The sequence below is a fragment of the Phascolarctos cinereus genome, unplaced genomic scaffold (genome assembly GCF_003287225.1).
Source record: "Phascolarctos cinereus isolate Bilbo 61053 unplaced genomic scaffold, phaCin_HiC Scaffold_2;HRSCAF=192, whole genome shotgun sequence".
NCBI lineage: Eukaryota > Metazoa > Chordata > Mammalia > Diprotodontia > Phascolarctidae > Phascolarctos > Phascolarctos cinereus.
The window spans coordinates 92861988-92875118 of NW_027555625.1; the positions used below are offsets into that span (position 1 = coordinate 92861988).

The 13131-nt window shown below is 45.3% G+C and overlaps 1 protein-coding gene across 1 annotated transcript in view; it reads left to right on the forward strand.

The window, feature by feature from the left end:
• Positions 1-2280: 2280 nt before the first annotated feature.
• Positions 2281-13131, forward strand: part of RHOQ (ras homolog family member Q) — a 46067-nt gene continuing 35216 nt past the window's right edge. The window contains exons 1-2 of the mRNA XM_021001281.2: positions 2281-3059; positions 3778-3836. Of these exons, the coding sequence (XP_020856940.1) occupies positions 2918-3059; positions 3778-3836 (201 nt within the window). The 5' untranslated portion in view covers positions 2281-2917. The remainder of the gene's footprint in view (positions 3060-3777; positions 3837-13131) is intronic.

A 13131-nucleotide genomic window follows, 5' to 3' on the forward strand; every position in this document is an offset into this window, starting at 1 on the left:
TCTAAGTTCCACGATTCAGGGACTGTGTCTAAATCACCAAACCTGTCTTTCAAGGTGAGGGCACTCAGTAAATAAGAATGCTAACATTGTAGCCAGGCCGGCCTCCAAACTATCTTCTGACAATACTCAGCCTCATCTCTAACTATTCCAATCCTACTTTCCTCCTAAACCCCATACAGGTCCTTTGGAACCTTCCCTGACCCCTGCAAACCAGAATGAGCTCTCCTCTGCTCTGAGTTCATACTTACCGTTTAGACGGTTCATTTGGCACTTAATCATATGCTTCTTTGTGACACCTCTTCTGAAGCCATTTTACATTGTTATTTGACTAGTATTATTAACTTTTTATGTGTTTTTTGGGATTTGGAACCTGGCGGAGTCAGGTTTCAAATTCTGTCTCTGATGATTGCCAGCTGTGTAACCTTAGGCAAGCTAAGCTTCCTCACCCTCAGTTTCCAAATCTGTAAAAAGAGGCAGTTGGACTATGTTATTTCTAGGGTCTCTTCTGGTCTACATTTGTGATTGTATGAGCTAATGAACTAGGGTATCAGCCCTTGAGGACCTTGAGGTTCATGTGTTCTTCCTATTCCTATCTATCTTTGGGACTCCTAAAACCCTTAACCTTCCTTTTCTTCCCAGTACTTAGCTGTTGTTCAGTTGTGCCCAATTCTTTTTTTCTATTTAAAAAATTTTTTTAATTTTTAGGAAATTGGGGTTAAGTGACTTGCCCAGGGTCACACAGTTAGTAAGTGCCAAGTGTTTGGTCTGAGGCTGGATTTGAACTCAGGTCCTCCTGACTTCAGAGCCAGTGCTGTATCCACTATTCCACCTAGCTGCCCCATGTGCCCCGTTCTTCATGACCTCATTTTTGGGTTTTCTTGGCAAAGATACTGATGGTTTGCCATTTCCTTCTCCAGCTCATTTACAGATGAGGAAATTGAGGCAAATAGGGTTAAGTGACTTGCCCAGGGTCACACAGTAAATGTAGTAAATGTATGAGGCCAGATTTGGACTCAGGAAGATGTGTCTTCCTCATTCCAGATCCAGTCCTCTATCCATTGTGCCACCTAGTTGCCCTTCAGTATCTAGAATTGTGGTTTACATCTAGTAGAGTTCTACAAATACTTGTTGAATGACTGAATGAATAAATGAGGTAAGATTTTACCCCTTCCTTCACTCGGTTCCATCCAGGATTCAATCACCCTCACTGTCCAAAAATCCATTCATGGATTCTACAGATTATCCATTCACAGCAGACGTCACACCTCAACAACCCTTCAGAACCTAGGTGAAGCCATGGCCAGGATGCATGAGTGAGCAAATAAATGAACAGACAAAGCTGAACTCATTTCAGCACCCTGGGACCACGCAGGGGACAGGCATGGTCACCTCCCTCAGTGCCCAGTGTTCATAACAACGCTTGTTATCTGTTTCTTCTAAAACATGTTCTGAGAAAAGAGGAAATGACTAGCCAGCAAGACCCAAGCCATCAAACCCCGCCATGGACAGGAAACGGAGGTTCAGAAAATGTAAACTCAATTAAAGTCCAATGCTGTTGAAGAGGGGAGTGACATCATGTAAAACCTTCTGCAGGAAAGGTTACCTTTCATGGACCCTTGAGGCCAGAAGGGGACCATGATAGGTTATTCCATCCATTCCCCTGCCTTCAGGCATATATTAACTTGTGGCATTTAAGACCAAATAAGGGTCTTGGTCTCCTATTTGTTTTTACAGCTTTTGTTTTTGTTGTTAAATGAAGGTTCCGTAAACTCCCCTTGGTCACCTATTACGTTGTAAAAGATTCATTCCTACTGGTGCAGTGAAAGTATGTGTGTGTGGAGGTGGGGTGGGGAGGAGTAGGGGCGGAACCATAGAACTAAGCAGTCCTTGGCTTTCAGCTCAGGCTTTTAAACTCCTGGCCTAACCTCTTTTTCTTCCTGCTTTCAAATCTCCAAGTATGTTCTAGGATGCATAAAAGATTCCACCTTCTAAGTGCATTTTAAAACATTATTAGGTTCCCCCTTCCATCTCCCGCTCCCCCAAATTATTATTGCGTCGTCCTGGCTGCTAAAAGACTCCCGTCGGAGGCATGATACACCCTTGGACGCTTCTGGGAGCAGCGGGCTCTTTCACGAGGAGCCCTCGGCTGCTCTACAGCTATTCTCTCCCCCCCCCCATCCTCCCTTCCTTCACTTCTCCCACCCCTCCCTCCCCCTCAGCTCCTCCTCCTCTTCTCCTCACCCCCCCTCCCCTTTCAGGGAGCCAAGCTAGGGTGAGCTTGCAGGACTGGAGCTCCGGTTCGGGAGGGGGCGAGGGAAGGAGGGAGGAAGAGAGAAAGAGATTGGGGAGGAGAGATAGAGAGAGAGAGAGGCGGCGGCGGCAGAGAGAAGAGGGAGAGGAGGGCCCCAAAGTAAAGTGGTAGAGCACTTATTGGGAGGGCCTCTCCCTCTCTATACCGCCCACCGCTCCCCCCCTCCCGCGGCCGAGCCCAGAGGGGTGGGGGCAGGGGGGTTAGGGGGCGGGGAGAGCGGCCTCCTCCTCCTCCGCCCCCTCCCCTCCCCAAAGTTGCTGTTTGCCCCGGGGACCCAACAGTCTTATGATACATTGTATCCTCGGGAGAGGGTGAGGGCTCTGAGCTAGAAGAGCAGGGGGCCCAGCGGCAGCGGCGGCGGCGGCGCCGGAGAAGGAGGAGGAGGAGGAGGGGGTGGAGACCGGAGCGGCGGCGGCGGCAGTGGCAGCAGCGCCCCGGGCCCGCCGCCCCCTCCCTGGGGGGAAGCCGCTGCATGGGGCGGGGGTGTTCCCCCTGCTGTGCTGAGCCGAGGAGGCGGCGGCTGAGCCCCCAGGCGGGCTGGGGCTGAGCCGGGGGCCGGGGCGGGGGCTCCGGGGGGACCATGCCCGGAGGCCGGCCGGGCGCAGCATGGCTCACGGGCCCGGCGCGCTGATGCTGAAGTGCGTGGTGGTCGGCGACGGGGCGGTGGGCAAGACGTGCCTGCTCATGAGCTACGCCAACGACGCCTTCCCCGAGGAGTACGTCCCCACTGTCTTTGACCACTATGCAGGTGAGAGTCTGGTGGCCCGGTAGCCGGAACTGCTGACTAAGGGGCCGCCACCCCCAGCCCACTCTTTTGGGCAGTGACAACTTTGGCACAACTTTGGAAGCTCCCCTCCCAGGCTGGCCAGCCCCTCTCCATCTCCCCTTGCGTCCTGCACCCCCGCCCTACTCCCGCTTCCAACTCTTAACTCCTGTCTTGGCACCTGCGTCCTTTCCCCGGAGTCCTTCACGTCCTTAAGGTTCTTAGGCACCCCAGAAACCTTTCGTCTTAGCCCGAGCTCCTATCTTCTCCAAACTAGGGGTTGACATCCTCTCCCACTGCTCCCAAGTCTTTTCCCAACCAGTCCAACTAGCTTGACCTTCTGGTTGGTGCCAGGCACCCCCGTCCGACTCTGCCCCCAGTTCCCTTGGCCTCAGATGGAAGAGAAGGGGTCAAGGAAGTGGTACTTGTTGGGAGGGGGGAAAGGAACTGTCATTGCTGGGCAGTTGGGGACAGAGCAAGCCTTAATTTCCCCCTACTTTTCAGATGTTAGGGGTAGGGGATAGATAAGGTAATAGCTTTTAAGTAGCTCCCCTCCCTTTCCAACAAACCCCTTCAGGTTGAGAGAAGCCTTACTGGAAAAAGGAAAGTGATACGACTTGGGTCATTTTGTATTTCTTCCTCCCCTTCTTTTCCTCTTTCCCCCATTTCCCAACTCCCCCCCCCCCCATTTATCCCTTTGCAGTCAGCGTGACCGTGGGTGGCAAGCAGTATCTCTTGGGACTCTATGACACTGCTGGTCAGGTGAGTGGCCCTGAGGACCCATGAGCTCCAAGTGGGGGATGGTTTCCTTCCCCAGTGTTCACCTTCAGTCCTGGACCCCTTATGATGATCTTTTTACGCAATCTTTTAAAAATGGGAATGGGGTGGGGTAGTTGTCTCAAAGGGGAAAAGTGGGGGAGTGATTATCTCTGGTACAGTTTTTTTATTTTATTTTACTTTATTTTATCAAGTCAGCAAATGGCAAAAAAATTTTTTTTTAAAGGGAACAAAAATGGACTTCCTTTTCATATGTGAAAGTTTTTTGCCTGTGTACTGCTTTTACTTGTGTGCCTGTGGTGTGTATATGTGTCTGTCCCAACTCCTGTTGCAAAGTAGCCTGGGCCAATTGTGAGGCGGTCTTATTTTTAGTTCCAGATGACCAGGTCTGTCTCCCTTCCAGCGCCTTGTCCCTCATTGGTGAGTGGTCTCCCTGCCTGCAAGACCTGATTGGTGGGAAATGGCATCATCTAATATTATGGTTAGGCATTTGGTCCTGGTTGTTTATGACAACATCACAGCACACTGGGGCTCAAGTCCCCAAAATGCAATCTGCGATGTTGCAGAAAACCAATAAAACAGACAAGCAAAGGAGAAAAAACAAAAAAGCAAAATGGAAAGACTTAGGCATGAATCAGGAAGGAACGTATGTCAGGGAGCTGGGTAAGCAGGCCAGGAGACTTGGGCTGGATTCTTTTTTAAAAAGATTATTTCCTCAGAAAGAAACGGACAACTTCAGCAGCCTCTTCGAAGTGTTTGTAGACCCGGGAATCTGGGCTTTGGCATCCAGAAATGAGACAAAGACTTAGCCCCAGGTTTTCCCTGCCCTGCAACCCCCTTGGCTAAGAGAAGAGGATGATTTTGTTTGATGAAGTTTCGCAGAATCTGCTCCTGTGCTCAAATGAAGTTTGTTTGTCATTAGTTACTGAAAGGTCTGAGAAGTGATAAACAGAACCAAGTCTTGAAGGATGTGTGAATAACATAGGGAATTTGGAGCGGTATGTGGGTTAGGGAGAGTGGCTCACAGATTTACATCCAGAGCTGTGGGTCCTGGATAGGAACAGAACTAGTTTATTTTGGCCTCTGGTTGCTAAGTTGCTTGAGTTTTGCAGATATAGAAACTGCTAGAAAGGAGTGGTAATTTGAGACTTAACCACACCCCCAAAAACCAAACAACTTTGCCTTAACTTTCATTTATCAGTCAACTTATTTATTAGTCAGCTTTCATTTTGAAAGGCCTTTTCTGGTTTGCCTACCTTTGACCATTACTTATTTGTACTTTTGTCAGAGGCTGGTGTGAAGATGGTGGGGGCTCAGGAGATATGGAAGAGGAAGAAGTTGAGTGAAGCGTATTCTGATGGAAGAAAGCTTTAAGAGGAGATAATGTTGAAATGAGTGTTTAAATGACATTTGGTTTTTGTGTTTGGGACTTTGGGCCGGATGGCTTTGGATCTATAATTTTCTGGTGTAGGAAACTCCCTAGTGAGGACACTTTCTAGCAATCAAATCAACAGTTGCTTTGCAACTTTTTGTCTTAATCTTGCAGGACCCCAGGAAACTTTTAAAAATGACTTGCTCTGGGTCATACAGCCAGTAAGTATGTGGCAGAGACGGGACTTCATTCAGTTCAGGTCATTCTGACTCTGAGGCTGGCTTTCTGTTTTCCATCCATGCTGTCTCTCCAGGTTTATCATTTTTCCATCATCTGTAGATTTGACTTTTCTAAATTCTCCTTCTTTGCCATTGGCACAACCCTTTGGAATTTTTGAAACTGTATGTGATGGTATCGTAGGGATCAAAGGCAAACTGGTTATTGGAACTAATAAACTTCTTTTGGATTTATTCACAAAGATAGTTTCTAATTTCCTTTCTACCTCCAAATTTATGACATTCTGTGATTTATGTATGTAATCAATTTTTGATAATTCACTTGGAGATAATAGGGATTTTTAAAATGCCAGCCGGGTTTAGACATACCAATCTTTGTGGCTAGAAGGAAACGATAGTTATCAAACTAATCATTTAGAATTCTTTGTATACTCTTATAACTGAAATTTAATCATTTTGCTTTAAGTCAGAGGTTCTACCTTTGTTATCGAAGCGTTAGGTCTTCATTAAGCTAACAAATTATTCTTTTTTTTGTTTTGTTTTTTTTGCTAGACAGTGGGGTTAAGTGACTTGCCCAGGATCACACAGCTAGTAAGTGTCAAGTGTCTGAGGCCAGATTTGAACTTAAGTCCTCCTGACTCCAGGGCAGGTGTTCTATCCACTGCACCACCTAGCTGCCCCTAACAAATTCTTCTTGATGAGTGTCACTGGGCGCTGATTCACTGAAGTGTTCACTCTCCTATCTTGGCCCAGTCTGGAGTAGGAATATCAGCACATTTAGAGGATCCAGTTCTTTATCAGAGTGGCAGAATAAGGCAAAGGAAACTCTAAGGACAGTAGAGTTGATGGCAATCTGACGGCTTTGTCTAGAGAGGCATCGTCTTAAAAAAGGAAGCACCTCCAATGTAGAAATGAATCAGGTGGAAAACTCATTTTTAACAGTTCTGGTCCTGTACCCAAATATACCTTGACACCCCTGTTGTGTTTAGGTGTCAAAGAACTACTTTCTGGGTTGCCCCAGTGAGGTACTAGAGGCCTGGCTCCCCCTAGGATAGTTCCCTGGAAATAACATAGGGTGAGCCATGTCAGGTGGGGGGATGTGATGGTTTTTGTGGATAGAGTTTTGGATTTAGAGTCAGGAGCCCTGGGGCTCAGTCTGGCCTCAGACACATAATAACTGTCTCACCATGGACCAGTCACCTTCCTTCTCAGAAACTCAGTTTCCTGACACAGAAAACAAAGATAATAAAACTAGTAATCCTGATTAACAGGGCTGTTGGGAGGAACATGTATTGAAAACTTTTGGAGAGCCGTAGAAATATGAGCAGCTGTTAACTGTTTTGATGCCTTGAAGTGTTCAGGTTGGTTTTTGCTCCTTGGCCAGGGTTACAAACTCTGTGTTTGATTGTGGTTTCCTCTCTCTCTGTCTTTTGAGTGTCTGTCTTAATGAGTCAGTCACCTTCCCGTGATAACCCCACCCCTTTTAAAAAATATTCTATTCAGTTTAGTAACCATTTATTAAGCATCTCTATGTCAGATACTGTGCTAGGTGCTGGGGATTTAGAGGCAGAAAGAAAACCTCAAGGGGGTTATATTCTACGGGAAGACAATGACATGTACACAGATAAATGCAAAACAGAATTTTTTTTGGAAAGGAGGAGACGTCTACTAATAACTAGAATCAGGAAAGCCTGTTTTAGGAGGTGGTCCTTTAACTCAGTCTTGAGAGATTTCAAAGGGGTGGTTCTCAAGAAGGAAAGCATGCAGGGTGAACATGCAAAGGCACAGAGATAAGAAATGAATATTGGTATGTGGAGAAGAGCAAATAGAACTTCTGGTCTCCTGGCCTGCATCTATTGTCCTTTCATAACTACATCACAGTTTTGCCTCTTAGTAGCTTGTACTTTAATTTCTGTAGTAGGTTTGTCATGTGGCACTGTGTTGATCGGTCAATCGAATTGAAGGTCTGGAACCAGCTTTCAATGGCAAACATGGCTACTTAGAGCTGACACTCTGCACTGTTCTAGGTATTGAGGAAGGAAGCAGGAAGATATGTTTAAGAGCATAGAAATTAATAGCTTAAATAGTCACCATATTGATCAAGCTGTGGCCTTGGGCTGTTACAGGTTGATACTTAGGCTTAAATAATTTGAGTTATTAACAAATCATTCTTATTTAAATATTATCACCCCTTAATCTTGAGAGTTTACTTCATATTAGGATGGTATATTTCAGGAATGATTCAGGCAGTGGGAGGATTGGGTAGTTTGCAGTGGTCATGACAGAAATGAGATGAGTCAAGCTTGAGCATTTCTCAGACAGGAAGATCTGGTGTGTCACTTTCTGATTATTCCAGATTGTAATAAGTGTTATCGGACATAGTTATTGCTTCTCGCCAGCTGATAGGGCTTGCAGATCTGCTTCATAAAATGGTCTTATCCCAGGGGTAGGGAACCTGCCGCCTTAAAGCCACATGAAGCCTTCTTAATCCTTAAGTGCGGCCTTTTGGCTGAATCCAAATTTTACAGAACAAAAAATTTGTAAAATTTGGGTTCAGTCAAAAGGACACACTTAAGGATTTAGAGGGCCACATGTGGCCTTAAGGCCACAGGTTCCCCACCCTTGTCTTTTCTTTTGACCACTAGCATCTCTGGGAGTGGGAAGAAAATAGTTAAGGTGGTTATAGACTCAGGGGTGTGTGGACAGTCAGTCTGTTATACTTTACGGTTGTTAAGATATGATGTGAGGAAGCAGATGCTGTTATCGCTCATATATCAAGGATGTTCAACACACACATACATACATCAGTAACAACGACAGTAACAATAAGAGCTTCTTCCATTCAAGTCCCTCTCACATGTCTCATCATTGGGGCATGGAAGTGAACCTGAACTCTCAAAGGCTGTGCCAGAAGATCACAAGCTCAGGAAGGACCTTCCAAGCTGGAAAGACTCCACATATGAGCCCAGTTACTTGACTCTGTGTGTCCTCCCAGAACTAGTTTGGCCAAGTTCAAAGAAGCTCACCAGGTGATTTAAAAAAATTTTTTTTAAATTTTCTTGGTATAGCAATTCATGAAGACAACATACTTAGGTGGGGAGAGGCGATGGGTCTTCAAGTCAGTTCAGTGAGCATTTATTAAATGCCTACTCTGTACCAGTCACTGTGCTAAATCTGGGGATACAAAGAAAGACAAGAGACAGTGCCTGCCCTCAAGGATCTCACAGTCTAATGGGGGGAGGGGAAGAACAACATGTAAACAACTATGTACAACTAAGATATATAGAGGACAAATTGGAGGTAATGGACATGGGGAGGCACTAGAATTAAGAGAGATTGGAAGGGCTACTTAGCTCTTCTGAAATACTGGTGTAAATATACCTTAAAATTTTAAGGCATTTCCTTCTATTAATTGATTCTCACATAAGACATATATTATTATCTCATTTTACAAATTAGAAAACAAAGCTCAAAGCAATTCTGACTATCCAGAGTCATAGAGTGAGTTGATGGTACAGAGTCAGAGCTAAAACCCAAACCTCTTGATTTCCAACCGAAAGTAGTCTTCATTTTGACAACTGTGCCTCACTAGTGCAGAAAATGAAGAGTTGGCCCTAACCCATAGTAAACAATTATCTGGTTTTTGGGGTTTCTTTTTCAGTGCTTGTGGAGGGAACCCCTGCCCATGTTGATTAAGGTATAATGTAACTATCTATAAGGTATTATGATATAACTAGAAGTATTAATGTTGTGGTCTCGTGATAAGACAGAGAGGACTCTTCATTCCAGACTTTTGCTGAATGAACTGATGGTGTTGTCTAGACAAGACTGGATCACTTTGGAGAAGATACAAAGTTGCTCCACTTCCTCCCTGTGGCTGGACCTTTGCACTGCCAGGGGAGGCCTGGGAGGAGTGAAGTTGACCTTACCAACCTCCTTTCTGTGTGTCTGTTCAGTTCTGCCAGTTGATGAGCTGATCAGGAGCTAACAGGCTGCTCCATGGCCAAGACTCTATTCTAATCACTTAATCCTTGGAGTAGATGTGGAATCTGATATGCTCTTAAATGGAGAGAAGCTCAATTTATCCTTGGTCCAAGAATAAATACATGGAATCATGAGGATTAGTGTTGTAGAGTTGGGGATTGTGGGAGGTCCAAATCTTGTGTTTTCATTCTCCCAGTACATATATTGGAAAATATGCGTGTGAACCCATAAGTGCATGTCATATAGTATGTGTTGTTGTGTATGCCCCATATAGACAGTATTAAATCCACATCTGTCTCTCTGCACTCGTGTGTGTGCCCACACACTCACAATCTCTTATAGTTCTCAGATGTCATTGGAGGTTGTTTTTAAAATGACATTTGAGGTTTTAGCCATCAGAAAATAGCTCAGCAGCTGTGGGAGCTGGAAAAGACCTATGGATGGCCCAGGCCTTACCACTGAGGAAGCTACTTCCTCTAACCAAGGAGGAAACCTCAAGCGTGAGATAACCTTGGAATGTCCCTTCTGCATTTCAGTAAATAATCTAAAAGGTTTATTCCTATGGTTATAGAATCAGAGCTGGAAGGGACCTTAGAAGTCCCTTTATGTGGAGTGAGTGGGCTAATAGAATTCCCTCTCCTTGACATTTCTGAATTGGAGGGAGCCTAGGAAGCACATGTGAAGGATGATCCTCTTGGGATTAGACCTCTGCTCATCTAGTCCTTAGAATTGTTCCTGACATCATTAAAGGGGCATGTGGGGAGAGACCATGTCTGTTTCCCTGATAGCAACTTTTAAGAAGTTGACAACGTTCCCCTAAACTCTGGTTTTCCATTACTGAGCACCTGTGAATTTACCTAGACTATTTTTGGAGCTACTTATAATGGGATCATAAGATCCTAGAATTTATAGCTGGAAGGCACCACGGATCATGTAGTCTAACTCTGTCATTTATAGGTAAGGCAACAAAGACTCAGAGAGAGAAAGGTGATAGGTCAAACTTCGGGGAGGTAAGTGGCAGAGTTAGAATTTGGACCCAGGGGGATTTCTGTAGGTTTACTTGTGCACATCTGAATCTGACTTCTGATTTGTCCTCAAAACCTACCTCTGTCCAAACTTTAAGGAGTGAAGTCTTGTTTTAGTGTCTCTTGCTCTGATGAACAGTTCTGTATTTCCGGTATTGATGCTCTTCTTTATAGACTTCAGTCCTGCCCTTGATCAGACTATAAAGAGGGTAAACTTGGTTCCGTCTTCATGTAAGTCAGCCAGCCAGCATTTATTAAGCATCTGCTATGTGCTTGGCACTGTGTTAAGCCCTAGGGATACAAAGAAAGGAAAAGACAATCCCTGCCCTCAAGGAGCTCACAGTCCAAGGGGCAGACAACATGAAAACAGCTACGTACAAATAAGATGTAAACTGGAAATAGTCAACAGAGGGAAGACACTAGCATTAAGGGGGTTTGGGACAGGCTTATTGTAGAAGGTAGGATTTTAGCAGGGACTTGAAAGAATTGAGGGGACCTAGGAGATAGAGGAGAGGAGGGAGAGAAGTCCAGGCACATGGGGACAGCCAGTGAAAAGGGAAAGAGGACAGAAAGTGTCTTGTCCAAAGAACAGCATAAGACCCTTGTCACTGGATCGTGGAATATGTGGGAGTCAATAAGGTGGAACCAGACTGGAAGGGTAGGAAGTGGGCAGGTGATGAAGGGCTTTGAATACTTACTAAACAGGATTTTGTATCTAATTCTGGAGGTAATATGAGGTCACTGGCATTTATCAAAAGGGGTCAGGGTGAAATGATCAGATCAGTACTTTAGGAAGGTCAGTCTGGCACCTGAGTGGAGGATGGACTGGAGTGAGGAAAGGCTTGAGGCAGGGGGACCAACCAGCAGGCTATCACAATAGTCCAAGTAAAAGGTGATACAGGTTTGTGACAGGATAGTGGCAATGTCTGAGTAGAGAAGGGGGAGTATATGAGAAATGGCAAAGGTAAAATGAATGTACTTGGCAACAGATTGGATATGGGGAAAGAGAGCAAGTGAAGAGGTAATGATAGTGTGTGTAGGATACAAGTCTGAGTAGCTGAGAGGATAATAATAAAAGCACACACAGGCACTGTGCTAAGTGCTTGATAATTATTATCTCATTTGATTCTTTCAACAATCCTGGGGGGTAGGTGCTATTATTATCCCCATTTTACATATGGGGAAAATGAGGCAGAGTTCTAATGATATGCCCACGGTTACATAGCTAGTAAGTGTGTGAGGCTGGATTTGAACTCAGGTCATCCTGACTCCAGGACCAGTGGTGCCCTCAACAGTAAATAGGTAAATTAGGAAGAGGGAAGGGTTTTTAGGGAAAGATGATGAGTTCAGTTTGGGACATACTGGGTTTAAGGTGTCAGTGGGATAACTAATTTGAGATGTCTAGTAGGTAGTTGTAGATGAGAGTTTGGAGTACTGGGATGTCCAGTAGAGTGTTGTAGATGTGAGTCTGGAGTTTAAGAGAGAGACTGGGGCTGGATAAGTCGATCTGAGTATCGTCAGCCTACAGATCATCATTAATTCATGGGAGTTGATGAGATCACCAAATGAAGTAGGGTTGAGGAAGAAGGCGGCCCAGGATAAGCCTGGGGGAGACATCCACCATTAGTGGATGTGACCTGAATGAAGATCCCACAGAGGAGATTGAGAAAGAGCCATTTGACCTGGCAAGAAGAACCGGGAGAGAAGTAGCGTCATGAAAGCCTGGAGAGAAGAGGGTGATCCACCGTGTCAGAGGCTGTCAAGGTCAAGAAGGATGAAGATTGAGAAAAGACCATTACATCTGGTGATTAAAAGAGATCATTGATAATTTTGGAGAGAGCCATCCTTGTTGAATAATGAAGCCAGAAGCCAGAGAGTTAAGAAGAAAATGAGAGGAAAAGTTGAGGCACTGATGGTAGACCGTCTTCTCGAGGAATTTAGTGCCCAAAGGGAGGAAAGGTAGCTGGTGGGAATGGATGAATTGAGTGAGGATTTTGGGGGGGGACGTGGATGTGTTGGTAGGGAGTAGGGAAGTAGCCGGTCAGGAGGGAGAGTAGAGGATGGAGTGATAGAGAAGTTAGTCAGCTAGGGAGGATGGAATGGAATACAGTATGATGTAATGTGATATGATATCTAAGTGAGTGCTCCCCTTTGAACATTTCGACCCTTTCGGCTCGTCCCTGGCTTTCTTAAGGTTTGGTGACTTCTGGCATCCCGTCATGCTGTGTAGGCTATTCTGGGCTCTCAAAGGCCACTATATACTCTAGCAGATCCTACTTTGAAAGGTTTTGAGTAGGGCCAGGAGACAGGCTGCCTGACTGTCACTGAAGGGCAGCTTTAGTTTTAGTTTCAATACTTTTTCATCTGGATGTCATCAGCTTCCCTGGATTCAATTATCATCTCTATGGCGACTGTCAGATCTACTTATCTGGCCCTAATCTCTCTCTTCAACTTCAGACTCTCATCTACAGCTGCCTACTGGACATGTCAAACTGGATATCCCATAGACTGTTGGTATTAGGCAGTTTTTCTTTTCAGTTACAGCAGCTCATGAAGACCATCTACCAAGTGCTTCAGGGATCATGATCTACATAAGTGGAGGGGTTACCCGCACCAATGAAATCAGAAAGCTTTTGAAATATGGGTGACCAGAACCCTAGCAA